This window comes from Choristoneura fumiferana, chromosome Z (genome assembly GCF_025370935.1).
Source record: "Choristoneura fumiferana chromosome Z, NRCan_CFum_1, whole genome shotgun sequence".
NCBI classification, from domain to species: Eukaryota; Metazoa; Arthropoda; class Insecta; order Lepidoptera; family Tortricidae; genus Choristoneura; species Choristoneura fumiferana.
This window is the reverse complement of record NC_133472.1, coordinates 11036129-11058686: the sequence shown is the minus strand read 5'-3', so window position 1 is coordinate 11058686 and position 22558 is coordinate 11036129. Positions and strand designations below refer to the sequence as shown.

The following is a 22558-nucleotide window of genomic DNA, read 5'->3' as shown; positions in this document are numbered from 1 at the left end:
AGTTTGACATTCTCTTAAAACTTTTTCCAACTCCTAAAACCTAAGTCATATCTATTCCACTACATAGAATATCTTTTAATTCCAGGATAATTCACATAAAAGCTCTTCTACTGAAAGACAGTTTTAATATAACTAAGTAATTCCTGATTCTCTAAAACCCCTGTTGTTTCTTTGACACTCAAATACTTTAGCAATAGCCTCACTAGGATTACCCAGCTAAGTTTAGTATCCATGTCCCCGGTACATCCTATTCTAATTTAGCTAATGAGTAGTTCAGAGCTTCGCAGAGCCGGATGTATGTATTACAGACTAAGCGAGATTGATCGGGGCAATCAACAAATTTGATAATGCTACAGACACCCCATTTTTAGGATTCCGTGCCTCAGATGGCTAAAACGAAACTCTTATAGGATCACTTTATTGTTCGCCCGTCTGTCAAGACCCTTTTATCAGGAACGTGTGAGGTATCAAGCTGAAATTAAAAATAAGTCTGTCTTTGGACCGACGAAAAAAATTATGTTATAGGTGTTGTATTGCCGGGGAATCAAAATCTATTGGGTACCTACACAGACCTATACCATATAGGTAGTAGTAGTAGATATAGGTCTGTGGGTATCTATTACATACTTCCAGATGTCCTAGATACTTGAAATTTGGTAGGCCTTACCTTACAGCACATCCAATAAGTAAAAGAAACCATCTAAAATCGGCTCACCAAAGGGGTTCTACCAACACTATATTCACAAATGATAACAAATGCGAACGGAACCCTCGGTATGTCAGTCCGACAAGCACTTGACCGATTTTTTGAATAAAGAGTGTTGTTCTTCTGTTTGTTATTTGCCCTCCAATCCTAAACTAACCGCTCACTAAATCTAATGTTGGATAAAATCATTTTAATTTACACTTATTTACCTTGCACTGAAACCTTAATATTTAAACAGAAAACTTGTATACGTAAGAATTGTATTAGGTGCTCTAACTTGCTTTACCATCAAAGAAACCCTAACACAAATGAGCATTAATTACTTAAATATTGTTGAAACGCAGCAGCTTAATTGTAACAGTATTACATGTAATTTATACATAAACGTTAGTTGTGCTGTAATAAAGTACAGCACTATAATATAACCCCGCATCAAATCCTGATTCAGTAGTGATATAGTAGGTATCTGTTTTACGCTTGCAGTATTTTATTTCGCGTTTTTATGATATGGAGCAATATAAAGAGTTCCTAGCCTACTTTGTATAGTAAAAGTTATTTGTGGATGTCATTTTGATATTAAGTGCTTCGGTACTGATTGTTTTGTTTTAGTCAGAATCTCGATGACTGAATGGAATTTTATAGTCAAATCGGTAGTAGGTGAAACAATAGATGCATTGGTGGAATCGTTTTGTTTAAATATTTCTTTGTTTGCGAGCGGCATCCGAGAGCTGCAAAAAGGTTCATGCAATTTGTCCAACCATTGTGAAGGACTTTTCCGGAAACAATGTAGTCAAAAATCTGAATAGAACCTGCCAGTCAGCGCTTCCGGGTATCTTTTACAACAAAACTATCACGTGGATATTGACGATGGGTTTCATAACGCCGGTTAGTGGCTGGGCATTAATTTTAATTGGTTACACTCCTGAATAATAAACGAAATATTTAGTTTGTGTCCTAAATATAGAAAGCGCGCTTTAGTGTTTGGAGCTTGCATGTTTTGAACTCATATTCAATAAACAATCACTCAATGCATCTTTGTCACACAGTTACCTATTTCCAAAAAAAAAACACTTAAAAATACAGTAAACTTGCTACCTGATCTAATTAAATCTAGAACCCAAGCAGCTCGTCCTAAATATCATTTAGGTAGTTTGCATACGCAAATTCAATTTGAACTCAAAATGAACAGTGATACGTACACTGAAAGTTGTCCCTCGTTAGCGCTAATACCCCCGACGACTGCCTCGCTTTATCCATTCGAGAAGGTTCCAACGATATTATTAATATATCGAATACATACTTAGCGATTGTACGATTCAACATTACGAGGTATAGAAATATGAATAATTATATTATATATTATATTCGCATTCTTATTTCATGTACGTAATGCTTTTATATCATATCAGAGTCAAAATCTCTTACAAAATTTTGTACATAAATAAGTAGGTAGGTACAATTCAATTCTAACATCTAACGCAAATAAGAGCTTTCAGTAAGCTTTATATCTACTTCAATGCTTTTAATGTAATACCTTCTGATGGAGAACATGCATGGATAATGATTTTCTATTTTTGTGTAACTCAATTGTATGTACCTACGTACTTGTATGTATGTGTGTATGTACTTACTTAAAAATTGTTGTAGACAGACAGAGACCGCAAATCCTTATTTAAAAAAATATTTGAGTATTTGGCAAGTTAACCAGAGACAAGAGGTTCTAGGTTATATTTATCCGTTTTGAAAAATAAAAACATTCGGATGCAGTAACTTGTTTGTTTGTTATTCAACTAACATTAAGTTTCTGTCCTGCGGTGCTACAACCTTTTGCAGCTTTTGGCTTCCTCCATGATCTCCACTTTGACCTGTCTTTTACCTTCCTTTTATAAGATGTTCTATTGCATATGCACCTCAAATCCTCTTCTACAAAGCCCTTTTACAGCTCACTTGCCTCTGCCTGGGCCTTCTCTTTAATATTTGAATAAGGTGATCGTAACACGCCAACGGTTTACTAATGTTTCGGCGAAAATTATTTAGCAAATTATTAACTCCCAAACTATTTATCCCATACTTTTATTTAGGCGAAATTTCATTTCCCAACTCAACATTTCGCACTGATATCATTTCCCAACTAATGATTTGAAAAATGATTATTATGCAAATTATTACCTGGGATTATTTTTAAGATGTCATTTGTGTTTTGTGTCATTCGTCAAATGCGTTGATTGGCATTCCTTAATTTAGCAAGCAAACAAGCAAGCAAACCAATGTTTTTTCCGTTCTGTTACAAAAAAAACCTAACATCGAAGGCTAAAGCGGAAGCTACGCTACGCTTCGCTCCCGCCTTAGCCTTCTGAACCTAACCTATCCAAGTCGCTTCTGCCTAGTCTCGTCTTGCTCGCTCGCTTCGCTCGCTCACCGCCACATAATTTAACATTTATTCATTTTATTATCATGACTGATATACCTACCTTATGTGTAAAAATTGGCCAAATGTTATTTGACTATTTGTTATTTGCCTTAGCCAATCATTTGCTACATAATTGTTTGCCACATAAAAGTGTGATGAAGTAAAATTTTGCAATATAAAAATGTTGCGAAATAAGAAAAACGCGAAGCAAAGTTATGCCAAAGATTGGTTTGCCAAATGACACTTCGGCGAAAGGTTGGTTGCTAAGTGAAATTTGGCGAAAAATATTTCGCCAAAAAGGCAGTACACCCACGCCAACTACTGTTGCGTTACTTATCTAAAATCATGAATCTCGGTGTTGTTGTACAATATAAAAACCGGCCAAGAGCGTGTCGGACACGCCCGAAATAGGGTACGGGAGCCATTACGAAAAAATTAAGTAATATTTTTCTAAGGATTTCGTATTTTGTACGGAATATTCCAAGTTAAGGTATATTTTATACCTTAGGCTGCTATTTACTCTTAAACAACTAATAATTCTCAAGAAAACTTAACCGTATAGTTTTCCTTGTAACTTTGATATACTTACTACCATTCTGAATTTTTTCAAATTTTTCCACCCACCAGTTTGGATTTTAGAGGGGGGGGGCCTCGATTTTAATGAAAATTTGCACTTTAAAGTTGAATATGTTGCAAACTAATCACTGAATCGAAAAATCGTTTTAAGAGACCTATCCAACGATACCCTACACTACAATATTGGATGAGAAAAAAAAACACCCCCACATTACGTCTACGGGGGGATTTTTTCGTTTTGTTAATGTACTATTTTGTCGGCATAGTTTACATATATATTCGTGCAAAATTACAGCTTTCTAGCACTGATAGTCCCTGAGCAAAGCCGCGGACGGACAGACAGACAGACAGACATGGCGAAACTATAAGGGTTCCGTTTTTCCATTCTGGCTACGGAACCCTAAAAAGAGCCCTGATACCTTTACGTGTTGCTGGCGTGATAGCCACGACCACACAACACACCTTTACTTTAGGTGTACTTGGCTCGCGATAGTTTAAACTGCTCTGTTGACATCTATTCTTTCTAAATGCCCTGCCCTGCCTTAGCCTTTATGTTCTGCAGTATTAACAGTTATTTAATATACCAATGAAATTTATTATCACGCTGTAGGTATAAACGCCAAGGAGAAACGCCTCAGATGGTATGTTCACGTTTAGAGACGGCCGGAAGACCACATCGTAAGCTTGCCCTAAATTTGCCATTGACGAAGCGAGGACGTGGAAGACCACCCTCCACTTTGCTGACGACGGTCGAGAAAGACCTCAAAGAAGCAAAATGGACGCAAGCACGGCACATGACCGTGCGAAGTGGAAATTGCGGACAAGGAAGGCCGACCCCAATTAGATGGGATAAGGTCTAGCCCGGATGATGATGCTGTAGGTTAAAACTGACTTTTACGAGATTAATGTAATTCATGAAATGCAATGAAAAGGAAATCTTTGAAAGTCTTTGAAAGTAAATTGACTTGTTGTTTATCTTAGAGTTCAGATTATTGTGGTACTGTAGTGGACGGACGGTCCACTATCCTAATAATATTCTATTATATTAAGAAAAACACTTCATTATGATCTTTTCATATGTATTTCCAAATCAACATACTACGTTGGCAGCTCGGATACAAGTCTTCTCTTTTTAACACCCTTGCGTCCGTTCAATATTTTTATTCAAAAATGGAACTATGCTGCCAGTCTCAAATCAATGGACGCAAGAGGTTATTACAGTACCTATGTAGGTGTATTCTGGGAAAAAATATTGTTCACGTTCCCAATGGATGTCGTTTATTTTTCCAACGTTTATAATTTAGCCGACTTCAAATAAGGGGGAAGTTACAAATTCGGTTGATAATTTTATTTTATTTTATGCTTGTCACCTCATAACTTCGTCACTTACGAACTGGTTTTTTTTTGTGGGAATGTGCTTATACGTAAAATCTTATGGACTTATAATCGTCTACCTATCCTACGTACCAACTGGGCTTCTATCACTCGTGCTGGCTCTTGCTGAGGCCCCAACTTTAAGAAGTAAAAACTATTTTCAGAATTATTATTTTTACTAAATTGAACTTTTTTAAAAAGAGTATTTTTTGATTGTGTAGATAAGCGTTTCTTCACTGCTTCAAAATGTAACTGAGCAACGCTTTTCTGAGATAATGGGTATTGACAGAGAAAAAGAAGACGAGAACTAGGTTTCAGGCGTGACGAACTAAAAGCAAGACCGCCGTCGAACATAGACTACAATTATGTCAATCTGTGCTGCTTGCAAAAGAACGTTCTCTGAAAAGATCGGCTACGTCACCCATGTAAGGGCTAAACATCCCAGCCCATAAATGCAACTCAAGTCACTGTAGCGGAAAACGGCTAGGTATTACTTATAAATACTTACAGACAGGCCGAAAGACAAATAAGTCAACGAGAAGTCAATTTATGAGGGTTCTGTTTTTGCCGACTGAAGAACGGAACCTGAAAAAATTAAAATAAATAACTGTCTCGAATATAAATAAAATACTTAGTGCTGGTTTTTGTGTTGGGGAGCAGCTTTCCACAACGTGGGAAGAAGAACAGTGAAATAACAAATTGTCTTATGAGAGCCTTTTAATGGCGATCCATACAAGAAGAAAAGCACGTATGTCAACAAATCGAATATAAACCAAATATGACATACGTTAATTTTTTTTTATATATCAAAATAGGCATAATACAACCTATTCCAATATTTTGTATGAAATTTTGTCACTGGTTACATACAAGGCAGTTTAAAAAAGTTTTACCGGCTTTACGGAACCATAAAGGCCATGCAAATTAAGAGCAAAAGGTTTCGCAATAAGTAAGGAAAAGTTAGCAATGGGCTCTCATGGGAGCTCCCGTCCCAATACTTGTAAGCTAGAAACCAATAAGCTTGCTACCAAATAAATTGTGCAAACACTCGATAATGGCGAAAAAAAAATTATATTTGAAATATGATTGGCAGTAGAAAATTTACAGCTCTACTAGGTACTTAAATTTTGAAAACTAGTGAATAATGTAATATTAGGTAGCTGGAGTTTTGCAGTAATATAGGGATTTTTAATAAGGTGATAAATTTCAAATGCTAGCTTCAGAAAACAAATTGACGTGTACATAAATACTATGGATAAGTAGGTACATAATATGGGCACAAACTAAATCACTGATTGGTACTACGAAGATGCGTGCTTTCTCCCATTTTAAAAATTATACAAATAGACTGACCTCCTCCTAGCTAAATGGTTTGCAAAGTAAAGAGCTTACCGGACGATGGGGAGTGAACCAAAGAATAACATCAAGAGTTTTATGTCAGAAATCCCATTGCGTTAGAGTTTTACCTGGACTTTGTGCGCAATGAGCGTAGTGTTGTTAATTATAATACAGCAAGAAAGTAAAGACAGTAGCGTCCATACAGCTTTGAAGCTATAAGCTGTGACTAATCAGAATAACCAAACGGAGAGTTCTCTGACATAGACTAATGACGCCAATATGCCGCACCTCAGTTCAGGTATTACTACTATTAAACACAATAGACGATGAGCAACATCGCTTATTAAGCCTTTATTCATATGCTTTATAAAAGATGATAATATATCGGAAAGGTGATTCATTAAGTAATGAAACCATTTGTCGTAAACAGATTTTTAGGAAATTAAATTAACCAATAATTAATTGTAATTAAGGTTCTTGAAGATACATAGCTTCCATTACTTTTTCAATTATTTGTATTTGATCGAGCCTCAGTTTCAAATTCATATACATTAATTAATACATAAATACAAAATTACGTACCATTACGTAATTTTTGCATCTTACACGTCTTAATCGCTAAACATTTATCACAAAACGTACCACACTACTTACCACGATTCCCGTTATACTTAACTCTTGTTTGGTAATAATGTTATGAAAACAATGTCGGTGCTCGTACACTTAGGTACATATAATTTTTTAAACGGACAAATGAATAAAATGCTGAAATGCCTTAGTCAATTACGCTTTGCATATTTACTCTTTTACGATAAAAAAATTGGATTAAAAACCGCTGAATCCCGTTACTGGGAGGTGTTTTTACCTCCCAGTTCTGCGGTGGCGTAGCTTTTATTTTCGCATACGAATATGAATATAATAGGGCAAACAATGAAAATGAGAATATACGTCGCGTTTTGCATTTTTATTTTATTTATTTACTTATTAATTATTATTAAAGTGTAGCATAACTATATTTTCCCCTGGTACTGATTCCCCCAACTAGATGGAGCGACGACCTAGTTAAGATCGCGGGATCGCGGTGGATGCGGAAAGCACAAGAGTGGAGAGCGTTGGGGAAGGCCTATGTCCAGCAGTGGACGTCTTTCGGCTGACATGAGATGATGACTGATTGAGTTTAGGGTTTAGTTAAATTTTGTAATAAACCTTAATATAAACATTGAGCAGTTTATTAATTATCACCTTCACCACACGATAACTCGATCGGTATGTACGCATGTATGCTCGCCAGATCACGAAATTCCTAGGCATGTCGTGAAATGGCGCCACGTCATAAATTGGCTAAGGGACATCCGCCATATCGTTCAAAATTCACCGTTTAACGATTTGCCTAGTGACGTTAAGGCAGATCATGAAATTCCTAGGCATATCATGGATCGCCGCCATTTCATGATTTGGCCAGTTTAGGCAGATACCTAATGAAATTCCTAGGCATATATCATGAAACACCGCCCTATCGTTTCTGGCACTTTGCCAGACGCTGTCGCGGCACGCTCGCTTCGCTCGCTTGGCTCGTGCTTTGTGGTCTCAATTCATACTAACCACTCGTCGCTTCATTCGTCATATCTATTTTTTTTTATTGGCATATCACGATGTGCCCTAGGAATATACTTATACGAATGCGTTGCTCTAATCGATTTGTCGCAAATATTGTTTCCCGGGCACATCATGTTATGTTTGCCAACTTTTAGGCATATCATGAAATGGCGCCATTTCACGATATGCTTAGGAATTTCGTGATCTGGCGAATTTTACGATCGGCCACCGACATGTACCTACAATGAAATTCAATTAAAATGTGAGGTCACTGTGAAAGCTATAAACTACGAAAGATTCGATGTCTCTTGACATGACGTTTGCATGTATACTTTGTTTGACAGACCAAACTGTATACATTGTTCTACAGAAAAAAAAACATAAGTAATTAACTCCCGCGTGAAAAAGTGAAGACGGCTGAAACAGAAACTAAATATTTCCGTATGATATGGTTTCCAAATTCTGGTAATTTACGTCAAAATTAAAGATCACCACGGGCCTCAAAAAGTTTTAGTCCGCCATTGGTTACGTTGAGTGAGACTTCGCACTAGCCTAAGTGATGTCAAGTCATGACTCGTTCTTTTGATTCCTCACCCGAATGATTACAAACACGCTACTCCAAAAACCGTAATAGATAGATAGCTGAAATTTATACACAGCGTGTAATTCTTTTACACATGATTATACTTTTTCTCAAAAATGTCCGTAAAAGTTGACATTATTCCTTACATATCAGAAGGTGAAGTGCATAGTTTATGGTCAGCGAAAAATTAAAAAGTTAAAAAGATTGCAGGCGCGCTAGCTCGACAATAATGAATTAGCGCGCCTGCAATCAGTCACTTTTTTTTTAAGTTAAAAAGGCCATGGAAATGTTGGCACAAGTCGTATACAGCCAAGTCTAATGGCCGGTATCAGCCATTTTTCTATTGGGTCTGAAATAGCTTGTGGTGTTTTCGGTGGAAAAATACACCTGCAGTTTATTTTTAATGAAAAAAGGCGGGAAAGCATAAGAAAAATATTGGAATAAAATTAAATTTTATAATATATTTTGAGAAAAAGTTTATTCTATTTCTGAATTATTCACCATTTTTGAGAATACCTTTATATTAGTCTCGGCTGGAACAGCAATTGCTGGCTTCGTATTAGTTAAACGGACTCGCAAGCTCGTCCGTTTAATACTCATACTCAGCCAGCAATTGCCTACTTCCAGGCCACGACAATAATCTACTATTATGAAACATACTTACGGTAGGTACCTACATTACTTTTGAAATAAAAAGAGAATAGTTACCTTTAAATACTTTCTCTAAATTATCTTATGATCCATGCCTGTTCCTTATGTCTAATGTCATAGAGTACAATAACAATAAATATTAAGCTAAATTGGCTTATTGTCCGCAGTTATGCTACGGCGCGTCGTCGCCCGCGTTATCGGACCGCGCGCGCTTCCCGACCCTATTCCGGACGCATCCTTCTGCCACCGTCCACAACCCAACCAGGATAAAGCTCATGCAGAAGTTCGGCTGGTCCCGCATCGCTATCCTACAGCAGGCTGAGGAGGTGTTCATATCGGTGAGTGCATTTAGGAGCTGTTTCGCCATCCATTGATTAGTGTTAACTGGCGATTAGGTGTGATGCCGTCTCTATTTGTTTTGTTCGAATAGACGGAGACGGCATCACATTTAACCGTCGGTTAACGCTAATCAATGGACGGTGAAACAGCCCCTTAGTATAATTAAATTGTGTTCAAGGATATTTTCAAAATTAAGAAATGACGGCTTACTATACTCAAAGACACAACATTGCGGCTAAATTAATGAAGGGGGATTTGGGCAACTGTTGCTACCTTCCAAACTTAATTTATTTAATCATGCAGCAGGAATAAATTATGTAAACCCATAAATGAAATAACGTGCCTATTGATTTCTTTAGAGTTATAGTTATTCGTAGAAAAGGAACAAAAAAAAACTTTTACATTCGTCTTTTCCCTTTGAGTGATACTTAAAACATATACATCATATTTGTAAACACTAATCACGAATGGCAGATCTTGGATAACTGCTGACTGATGTGTAAAATCTAATAGTTAAAACATAAAATTCAACTGAAATTTGTCAATTGTGTAACATTAAAATAATACTGTTAGTATCTGGATGATTCAGCTTTATTCGGGATTTTTTTTGCTGAAATTCAAGCTAGATCAGTGGTGCGTCCCCTACAACATATAAAATTTTATAGAAACCGTTGGAGCCATTTCGAGATGGTATAATCTGTATAAATAAAAATGAATCGCAAAACTCGGGAACGGCTAGAACGATTCGCTAATTATATTTTAGTTATGTTCGTTATTGTCAGGAGAAGGTTTTTATGGAATTAAATTTTGAAAACTTACAACGGGGGCGAAGCCGCGGGCAACAGCTAGTAAATTAATAAATAAAATATTGTAAAAGAATTGCTCATTAAAAGGTATAATGTATTTACTAGTTATTGCCTGCAACTTCGTCGGCCTGCGACGGGAACTTTGTATCTACTTTTCCGGGTTAAAAACTTCGAGTAAATAAATCACTATGTCGATGAATCACTAAGTTAGTTCTCTATTTATCGAGGTGATAAAATATTGAATAGAACTTACCTAGACAAAAATTACAGGGAAAAAAAATTGTTTCATACTTTTAGAGCAAGCGATTTTTTCGTAGTCAGGATTTAGGGGCTGTTTCACCATCCATTGATTAGTGTTAACTGACGGTTAAATGTGATGCCGTCTCTATTTGTTTTGTTCTAATAGACGGAGACGGCATCACATTTAACCGTCAGTTAACACTAATCAATGGATGGTGAAACAGCCCCTTAGTGTACTAAGTGTCATTTAAATTGTTTGGGATTTAATTTCCTAGGAACGTGACTTATTTAGTTCGGCAAGTTTTTTTTATCTTATAGGATTCTTTTTCAGAACTTGAAAGACCATTAAAGTAAAAGTGTTTAACTTATCTGACTCGTAATTTCGCTCATTCTCATTCGCTAGATTAGCAAAATAGCAAGCTATAGCTAGTTATATTTCAGTTGTGCTAATTAATCCATTTTATTCCAACTTTTTTTCATTCCTATTTAACTTATGACTAGTTATCTAGAGGGCTCCATTAATAATTTAAGTTGACAACATAAATCTCGTACCTAACTAGACAAAAACTAAGGTGCTTTTAACAATAATATTTTTAATTACGTAATATTTATTTCACATTAAATCCATAGTTTTGTTAGTAGGTACAGTCAAGTGTAAAAATATGAACTTATTCAAAGTTTCAAAAATAAGTATCACAGACTCTTATTCCGACGCAATAAGACCATAGTAACATATTTGTGTAAGCAATTCAGAAGTTATGTGGGAAACGGTTTACTATCGTATATACCTCAGGTACCTACATACCTACATAAACACATTCTGGTTTCGACGTAGCCAGGTAAATAAGCATAAACAAAGACGAAACACGTGAAGGGGTAATAGTGATCCAAATTATCAGAAGGGACGAAGGCAATCTTACGATTTCTATTGATTTTTATGGCGCCTTGCCCGTCCTAACAGGCGCAGCAACGCGTCAGCCTTATTGTTATGGCTCCTTGCCCGTCCTAACAGGCGCAGCAATGCGGCAGCCTTATTGTTATGGCGCCTTGCCCGTCCTAACAGACGCAGCACTGCGGCAGCCTTATTGTTATGGCGCCTTGCCCGTCCTAACAGGCGCAGCAACGCGTCAGCCTTATTGTTATGACTCCTTGCCCGTCCTAACAGGCGCAGCAATGCGGCAGCCTTATTGTTATGGCGCCTTGCCCGTCCTAACAGGCGCAGCAACGCGGCAGCCTTATTGTTATGGCGCCTTGCCCGTCCTAACAGGCGCAGCAATGCGGCAGCCTTATTGTTATGGCGCCTTGCCCGTCCTAACAGGCGCAGCAACGCGGCAGCCTTATTGTTATGGCGCCTTGCCCGTCCTAACAGGCGCAGCAACGCGGCAGCCTTATTGTTATGGCGCCTTGCCCGTCCTAACAGGCGCAGCAACGCGGCAGCCTTATTGTTATGGCGCCTTGCCCGTCCTAACAGGCGCAGCAACGCGGCAGCCTTATTGTTATGGCGCCTTGCCCGTCCTAACAGGCGCAGCAACGCGGCAGCCTTATTGTTATCGCTATGAAATTTAGTCAAAATGTCCTCTCAACGTCACTTCTGTACAAATCACGTCTCAGTCCAAATATTTTGAAGTAAGTATCCGTTTATTGTTTCGCCCGAAAATTCCCCTTTAGATATTGATTTTCTAGAAATTTTCTTTTAATGAGTCCTTACTCGTATGCTTTCTAACGTATTTAATACTCAAACTGGAATGTTTTTGCTTCAGAGGTTCGGAGTAACTGTCAGTCGTTAAGTCAGTTTCTTGGTTAAGATAGTTTATAAAGTCAGAGAGAACCAAAATAATACGTTAAGGTGTAAATAAATACTTTTTATTTTTTAAATATGAATTATTATTCTATAAACACCATTCTCATATTATCATAAATTTGATCGACCAAAAAAAATTTCAGTCAACATCTAACCAAGCGCGCTTCTAGGGATATACAACTCCGTGAACGGGTACTCCTTCTCACTTATTTTTTATATCCGACCTTGTTTAAGCCACTTTTAACAACGAGGTGTAATTTCAGACGGCGGCCCAAGTCGGTGAGTTTACAACACCATCCGTAAAGTTGTTGTTAAGGTAATGGATCCTTTTAACTTATCGCTTTATCGAGTATCGCTTTAAGTTCAAACTAATGAGGCGCTTACATTCATATTCGACTTGCCTCAAGGAACAAATTGATTACGAGACCCTTTGATTCAGTAGATACAGTAATAAGCCTGATAACTAGCTGAAATAATAATGACGTAACACGACTATTTTAACAACGCTGAGCGCGTGATATTACTAAATCCATGTTTTTGTTGCTAGAAAAACTGTAAATTTTCTATCACAAAATTTTGCGATAGATAGCGATAACAATTATCCCCAAAATATTCTCCATTGCATATAGCTATACTAGTTATTTGCATCAAAAATTCCCCGGAATAGTTGTCCTTTAACGTCTCTATCCTCCTGAGTCCTGACTTTTGTTAACGAACTTAGTGCTTAAGACCTAGACGGGGTTGACCTGCTTTGTTATTTTGGATATTACGAGTACGAGTATTTATGTAAAAATTCAATAATTGTATAAATTTAATTTAATTTATGATATTAATTATTTGTATTAAATTAAATTCTTAGAATTATTCAGTCAATGAACAATTTGCTTTGAGAAATCAGTGAGCAAAATCGCACTTTGCTCACTCCGTGAGACAAAGTAACTTTTTAATTTATTTTTTTTTAAATGCTGAGTACAGTGTTGGATCTACTCACTGAATTCCAAATATTTGAACTTCACTTTGATCTGTCACTTTCACTTCAACACAAAAAAGCGAGAGATAGGATCAAATGTGTTGATTACAATCTTAAATTAAATTTATAGTATTAAAAATAAATATCGATACCTCATAAATTACATGACAACGAAATATTTCCAAAATGAAAATTTTCCAGATCTTTTAATAAAAGTATGCAACCTCGTTGCACGAAAACCGCTTCTCTTGATTTTTTTTATAAAAGAATTCCATATAAGTACTGCTTCTAGCTACAGTTGGAATAAATATTTGTAAAACCGAATGAAATTGTAACAAAGCTATTTATGTTTATGTAATAGAAATCTTAATAAAATCATATTTAAAGGTTTAATAACATTTATAATATATTATAAGTTTATTGTTTAACCTTTTTAATGACCCAAAGATGACGCTTTTTGCAGTATTAAAAAATAAGTATGACATATTTTACAAGAAGTTCTAAGTTCAAATTACAATGCATGTTATGAGTATGAGATTTGTATTGTACCCACTGGATACGTTTTCGTTCCGATTGTTTGGCATTCTTAACTTTCTGGTGACTTTTTAAAGATGCAATCGCGACTGTACGTATCATTTTTGAGTAAGGGTTTTAAATGTGATTATTATACATATTTGTTTCTAAATAATCGGTTTATATTTAAAAAATTGTGTTTGTTTTGTAAACAGGTAGTTATATGTGGTTTTATTCTAGTGTTACATTTAAATTATGTTCTCGCTGCTGAGGTGAAAAATTGTATGTGTCACACTAGACCAAAGTTTGTTTGCATCTCGTGTGTTTGAATCCCTTGCTGCTCTCAGGATTCTAACCTAGAATCACTCGCTAACGCTCGTGATTCAATTATAGAATCCTTCGCTTACTCGGGATTCTAAATCATCACTCGCAACAAAAAACAGCTTTGCTCTCTTGTTGCACAAATAACTATTAACCGAAGATTTATTGCACGAGCTTTAATAACTGGTACAGCACACACTAATATAATCACAACATTATATTCATGACGTTTGTTCAAACTGTTAAAGGAAAATATTGTCTATGCATTAGCATAGTTTTCAACAACTCAGTCCGTTATTAACTATTGAATAACTTCTGAACACGTTAAGATACCAGGGACAATATGAGACCGATAAATACGAAATTATATCGAATCGAACGATTATGTTAGGTAGGTACGGTCGCGTGACTGACATCGTTTGATCGACAGTTATTCGTTGGTATCGACTTCGAGTGGAGTGTGACACGCCAACCTCTTTGTCTGCTGATAGATAAAGTACGTTTGTGATTAGCACTCAACATCGCATCGATATTGTCGACCTCGTATTAGATTCCAATATTATTATTTCAAGTCAACCACTCCCGACCCAAGCGCGTGTTTTGCACCATTCTTTCACAAGATGCGTAGTGAATCAAAAGACATCTTTAAAACAAATTTATACAACAGAGTTTCGAAAACCACTTCAACTTTTATGCTTTAAAGTATGAAATCTCACGTAGTTTACTAAAATCAGAACGGCGGTATCAAAAACTTCGTTGCATCAACCGAATTTATTCACCTTCAAAACTGAATCGAATTCAATAAAAGCGAAGTCTACTTATACTTATATCATAATAGTACCTACCTAGAAATTAACAAAGATAAAGATAAATTATTTCACAAAACGGTTGAGTATAAGTTGATGATGAGTCATGTCTTAACTAAAAATACCTTTTCACCTCAGCACCTCAAACAGCCAGGTTTTGCTATGAGAATCCAGTGAGCAAAATCGCATTTTACTCACTCCGTGAGACAAAGTAACTTTTTAATTATTTTTTTTAAATTCTAGACAGTGCTGGATCTACCTACTCACTGAATTACAAATATTCGAACTTCACTTTGATCTGGCAATTTTACTTCAACACGAAAAAAGCGAGAGATAAGATCAAATGTGTTGATTACATACAATGTTAAATTAAATTTAGAGTAAGTATTAAAAATATATCTATAATAAATTATATGAAAAAGAGATATTTCCAAAATGTCAACATTTTCCCACTCTTTTAATATAGTATGCAACGACGAAAGCCGCTGCTCTTGTTTTTTTTTTAGTACTTACCTAGCGTTCCGTATACTGCCTCCCTCTGAGTTGCAAAAATATATGTCAAATTGAATGAATTTGCAACTCAATCTATTTATGTTTATTTAATATAAATCCTAATAAATCCATATTTAAAAGTATAATAACATTTATAATAATTTATACGTTTATTGTTCAACCTTTTTAATGACCCAAAGTCAGGCTTTTTGCAGTAGGTATAATATTTTACAAGTAGGTAAGTAGTTTTAAGTTCAAATTACAATGCATGTTATGTTAAGAGTATGAGATTTGTATCGTACCTACTGGACACTTTTTCGTTCCGAATTCAAAACCTCTCTACTTCCCGGAGACTTGATCATTGTCTGGCATTCTTAACTTTTTAGTGACTTTTTAAAGATGTAATGGCGACTGTACGTATAGTTTTTGAGGAAAGGTTTCTAAATGTGATTATTATGTGTAATTGTTTTTTAATAATCGTATTGTTTATATATTTTTATAATGTTTGTTTTGTAAATGGGTAAGTATATGTCATTTTTACCTATTCTAACCTGTGTTCTCGCTGCTGAGGTGAAAAGTTGTATGTGTCACACGAGACCAAAGTTTTTTTGCATCACGTGTATTTGAATCCCTCACTGCTCTCAGGATTCTAACCTAGAATCACTCGCTACGCTCGTGATTCAATTATAGAATCCTTCGCTTGCTCGGGATTCAAATTCAACACTCGCACCAAAAAACAACTTTGCTCTCTTGTTGCACAAATAACTATTGTACTTTATTACGCCCTGCTCCAAAAGGTTTTCAATTAGTGCTTTGATGAAACCGAATTGAAAAGGTGCTTAGAATACCTAACGCTATTTGATCCCTCGCGTGGAATACATTGTAACAACGGCAATAAAACGAGAGTGATCACTCCCGCGGGAGCTTGGATCGCACTGCTTCAAGCAGCTGATACATGACTATTACATACGGATTGTTGTTACATTTACACCCAGACCATCTAGCGGTAATTCGACATCGGTAAAAATCATTTTCAAAATAGATAAATACCAAATAAAACTTGTATTTGAACTCCTGAGATACAATTCAAAGATCGAGAGTTTAAGACCCCATATTACTTAATCGGGTTGGTTCAAATCGTCCCGCAGAAGGGTAGTTGTATGGAAATCGAAATGAATATTTTATTCAAGGCGTGCGGGTGGAGATATCAGTCATGAATGAATCCAAGCGAAATGTCGAAACAATTTCAAGTTGCGGTGTTCTTATTGGAGGGGAAGATAACTATAGCATTGCTGATGTAGCTCTTTAATGAAAGCTGCCGGCTAATACGAACATTAAATAGAAAAAAATACTGAAAAGTTTTTTCTAAACACTCTTATAGTATGCGAGGTGGAGACCCCACTATAACAAGGTCTACGGACTTCCACGCAATGAATGAGGCCGAGTCTTTCACACTGGATTCAATGTAATTAGAGCAGCCGTAGTTTTTTTCTGCATAAGTGGGTTTGAAGTGTTCTTGGGCTTCTATTTTGCTTGCGTTTGCTAAGAAAATGTTTTTGCGGTGTATTTTAAGTAAATAGTAACATTTTGATGCTAAATAGCTAGATGAGCTAAGCTGTCGTGTGCTATGTTAATCATTTTACGATGATCCTTGTGACATATAAAATAAGTGAAATTGTTCCTAAACTTGTAGATGCCTAATTATAAAAGCACAAAGTGCCCAAGCAGACGTGCCACATCACTTGACATCGCAACACGGGCCCACCGCACTTTCCTTGGGATATGCGCTAGTAAGAGTTCATACTCTTATGCCTTTTTGTCTAACAAACTTGAATTCACAATCGTTTTCACCACTTTTTTTTGTCTCACGGTGTAACGTGAGGGTATAACGTTTTAAACTTTCGTGATTCTCACTCATAGTCAAAATACCATAAACGGGACTTATCACGCTATTATTACACAAGTATTTTTTTTTTGTTTGATAGGGTGACTAATAAAAGTGACCGAGTGCGGGTAGTTCGTGATACGAGTGCCGGTACTATTAGTGATCAAGTGCGGGTAGTTCGAAGAACTCGCGCTGCTAGGCAGACTTGACACCCCACACTTCAGTCTACTCGTGACCACGGCAACTGTAACGTTGCCGAAACGTCGAGGTAATATTACTTGTGTAATAATAGCGTGATAAGTCCCGTTTATGGTATTTTGACTATAACATGAGGGTAGAAAGAGATGTGAACCTTAAACAATACGACTACAGCTCACTCTGCAAAATAGGCAAAGTTCAATTCGTCTATTCAAACATACATACCAAGCCTGCTACGTCATACCATACTGTCACGATGCGAGCGATAGATGATGAGGAAAGTAGAAGGTAGAGACAAGGGATGATGTTCGAGGATTTTTATTTTAAAAGTAAGATAGAGGCACAAAAATGTCCCTTCAAGATCCCTTTGAGGGTCAAGTAAAACAGGATTCAAGTATTAGATAAAACGGGTTATAAAAACACTGCTTTACTGAACTGTGTTAAGTATGGAAATATGAGCACGAATAGGTATTTTAACGTATTAACGTCAAAGTTATAAGATAATGTGAGACTTAAAAACACGTGTTGATAGAACGGCTGCTGAGCTAAGAATACATTTTGACATGAAACCAAAGTACTTAATAGGAAAGTACAGTGGATATTCGAAAATTGAAATTTTGAATTGAATTTTTAATCTAACCGAAACATGAATTTGAGGAAGAGGTTGAAAATGAACAAGGCTTAATAAGCCTTGTTACAATACCATAGCAGTATTGGGGTCTAACTAACCCTTATTTCCAGACGGTGGAAGACTTGGAGGCGCACTGCAAAAAAGCAGGCATCGAAATCGTGACGCGGCAGTCATTTCTATCGGACCCTGGTGACGCCGTGCGGAACCTGCGGCGTCAAGACGCGCGCGTCATCGTCGGCCTGTTCTACGTGGTTGCCGCGCGGCGCGTGCTCTGCGAAGTCTACAGACATCGACTCTACGGGAAATCTTACGTGTGGTTTTTCATTGGTAAGCAACTGAGTTTATAATACACACACCAGCATTATTAAAGAATATTACCAGTACCTCTAACGAAAGTGGTAAAAATTGAAATAAAATATGAGTAGAGAAATTGGCAATTGTAGTTTTAAATTTTTGATTTGTATTTTTAGGTGATTTGAAAAATCAGTCTCATAAACGGCCTTATTGCTTTAGATAAAACCTTAACAGTAGAATGAAGCAAGTAACAGATTGTCGCTGGTGGTGCAAGTTAGATAGATTACAGCGAAATAAAAATATATAAAACTAACCATACACACAATACACATTTACAACAAATAATTATAATAGATACTCACATTTCTATGCATTTAAAAATATTAACTGTGCATATTTAGGCCTAAAGATAGGTAAGGCCTTTGCGGGCCTTAGGTCTATCGGTAATAAGTTCTACAATCTGCCTTCTGTTTTGCAGGCCTGGATTTTATATTAGTAGTCATAGAATTTAGAGTTTGAATGAGAAGTACGGCAAGCTCTTAGAAAAGTTCTAAGAAGAAGAATCTGATTCTTTGCTATCGAAAATCGTACAAATATAATTGTCAAAGCTTGAAAAATACTCTTAGAGGTAGCAAGGAATTGGTATTAGCGTTGTCTTAAAAAGAAAGTAGTGAAGTGATAAAGACAGTGGAGTTTCACGAAATAGTACGTATTTTATTTGGAGCACAAAAGCTCTATTGTTTTATTTACGTTTTATGTCACTTTTCGCGGTGATAGAAATAACATATGCAATTTAGAATAAGTAAAGCCCCACGACACAAGCGTGAAAAAGATTAATCAATTATTGATTTTCATTTCTAATTATATAACATCCATCAGATATTTGTATGAATAATACGAATATTGGTTCTCGGGTCTTGGATGTTTAATATGTATTTAAGTATGTATTTATCTATATAAGTATGTATATCCGTTGCCCAAGTATCCATAGTACAAGCTTTGCTTAGTTTGGGACGAGGTCAATTGGTGTCAAGTGTCCCATGATATTTATATTTATTTAATGCCAATAACGTGTAATTTTCAAAATCTTTTCAAGTTGCAACACCAAATACTTACTTACAAAAGCAATCGCGTGTTTTTGCGTGTAAGTAAGAGATATCTTTTCTAGTTAAGTTGATATTTAATATGATTATACAGGTGGCTCAATTTATCATGCCATTGAAGTGAAGCCATTATTATTACAAATAGTCTGAAAGATATTGAAAACTCGCTTTTAGTGCTTTTGAATGTTCTTGTACAGATTACACTTGATCCGACAAAATACCGATATTTTGTCGGATAAGTTCATATTTATCATGCTTTCTTAATGAGCTCCAGTAAACTTCAGTAAGCTAGTTGAGAAAGCAAGATAAATACGAACTTCACCGACAAAATACGATGGCAAAACTTTATTCACTACATCTGTTAAAGGAAAGTTAAACTTTTATATTTTTTTCTGTCAATTTGAATATTGCTCTGGGAGCAATTCTTAGTCGCTGTCAGTTCTTAGCAATTTATTTACTTCGTGAGAGATAGAAACCTTTAAGATAGATATTTACACAATCCTAATTCACGCTCTGGTAGCATTTAATTTTACACACTTGATCCTTTTTTATTTTCGTTTACTTTAACGATTTTTTTCTAATCAAATACCAATAAGTAATTTATTATATATACATTATTTTATTGTGTGTTTTTTTTTGTTAACTAATTCCGCTGATGGACATTTGCTGAAAATGTTAAATATTAATTTAGCGCTAGGTTCTGTACCTATAGTAATTTCAAAATGTATTAAACTGTGTTGTTTTACAATTACATTTCGTAAGCGTGCGCTATCTCCCCCTTTTCTTTTTGCTTGAAGATAAATATTTCCCACATTCCAAAAATATTGGATTCTGTTCTTACTTAACCATGACCTTTTGATAATCAGACACTTTCGTTACATTTACACAGTAAAATACAGCTGCTGATAAAATCGTACACGTAAATTAAAAATTATTAAAAATTGGTAGCAAAAATATTTCAACAGTTACTCGGGGCGAAATGTTTTGCTTTCCTTTTTCTAATCTCTTTTGTTATTCATTAAACATTTTATTTATTTTTAGTTATAATATTTAAAAATAAAAGAGCCAACAATCAAGTCGCCGCGTTCAATCAAAAATGAAATAATGAAACTGTCAGCAACCCAGAGCTGTTAGCATCAGTAAATAAAACAAAACGAAAGCCAGTGTGTCGAAATTTATGCTTCGACAACTTTATTCGGAATTGGAGTCATAGTTTTAGGAGTTTTTTTTTTATCGCGTTACAAGCTTCCAATTTTTCACGTAACTAAAAAAAGCTGTAAAAACAGGCCAAATTCACACACGACGCGTTAGTTACCACTGCTTTATTCATAAAACAGACTCCAAAATATTTTTTAAACTAAAAATAGAAAACAAAAGATACAGGAGAGAGGTGGGGACGTAAGACAGCTGGTGAAATTACGGCACTTGAGGTATCCTTTCTTAGGCCTCTAGGTTGGAAACGCATCTGCAATACCCTGGTGTTGCAGATGTTTATGGGCGGCGGTGATCTCTTACCACTTGATCGTTTGCCATCCAGTAGAATAAAAAAATAAAATAAAAAAAAACCTTGAAAATATTATTTGTTTGGTACCTAACCTACTATTAGTCCGTGAGCCCAGCCCCAAGTTACCTACATAACATGACATCACGATAAGATGCATGGCACACGGTGGAAAAAGTTGTGCTGAGCAAGAATCAAAAAACTATCGCACCTAAAATTAGCCGGAAGTTTGAGAAAATCCTTCACTTCCGGTCAAAATTTTAAGTTCATTTTACGTCATGTGACATCATTAAGAAACACGTGGCATCATGTAGCCCCATTATCCATAGAGAGGGGCAACATAAGTCTGTCAGTTCTGAAATAGCCGGAAGTGCCTGACAGACTGCGGCAAAGATGACCCCCAAAAACGATTTCCTACGTCATGTGACATCTTGACCAAAATTATTACAAACGTTTCCTAATATTAGTGTCTTTAATAATAAATAAGTCTGTCTAGCCTTTTTTGCCGGAAGTTCTTTAAAAGTGTTTTTTTTTATCTGCATGGAAAATGTAATCGTTTCATGTTAAATGAGAATGATTTAACAAATTATGATTATCGACTCATCCGTCGTGGTCGTTATATTTGGTATGTAAGAACATTGAAAATATTACAAGCTTTTATTTCATTTCAACTGTTATTCACACAAATATTTACCCCGGCCGGGAATCGAACCCGGGACCTAAAGCTTCGTAGTCAGATTCTTCAACCACTAGGCCATCCGGTCGTCATAAACATAACACATGCATACATGAAATAACACATAAAATAAAACATGCAGTCGAACATAGAACCTCCATCTTTTTTGAAGTCGATTAATAATCAAATCGATTTTTTTTTTAAATTCGTTTAGTTTTTGACACAACAACTTAGCGTGTTATAAAATATCTTACTAGCTGATATTTGTGTTTAAAAATCACAAGGTATTGTCAAAGCGACAAAATTCAGGCACAGGCCTACTCTCAGAATGAGAGGGCTTGGGCTGCAGTTCAGTGCGGATTGGAAACGTATCACACACATCATTGAATTTCCTCGCTATGTTTTCCTTTACCTGAAAGCTCATGGTAAATTTTAAATTATAAACTGTAAGATGCGAGCCCTGGCTCGAATCTGCGACCCTCTGCTTGAAAGTTATAATACATAGGTCAAACCACTAAGATGACTACAGAGCGATTTTTAATAAAAGTTGACTTAAGATATATATATCATAATTATACTTTTCCGCTCTCTCTTGTCAATATAAACCAATGGTGACATGATCAGTAAAAAACAGGGCGGTGTCAGCAATGCCGCACAGCGCAGTGACGAGGGGCCCCATTTCGCCAAAGCACTAAACAACGCCCTTCGCCAGAAAATGGCGTGTTTTATGTCCGTTCGTCATTTTTAT

At 36.0% G+C, this 22558-nt stretch overlaps 1 protein-coding gene across 2 annotated transcripts in view; it reads left to right on the top strand.

The window, feature by feature from the left end:
- GABA-B-R1 (gamma-aminobutyric acid type B receptor subunit 1) overlaps positions 1-22558 on the top strand; it is a 178083-nt gene that overhangs the window by 128749 nt on the left and 26776 nt on the right. For both annotated transcript variants that reach the window (XM_074086270.1, XM_074086277.1), the window contains exons 4-5: positions 9402-9572; positions 18347-18563. In XM_074086270.1, the coding sequence (XP_073942371.1) occupies positions 9402-9572; positions 18347-18563 (388 nt within the window). The remainder of the gene's footprint in view (positions 1-9401; positions 9573-18346; positions 18564-22558) is intronic.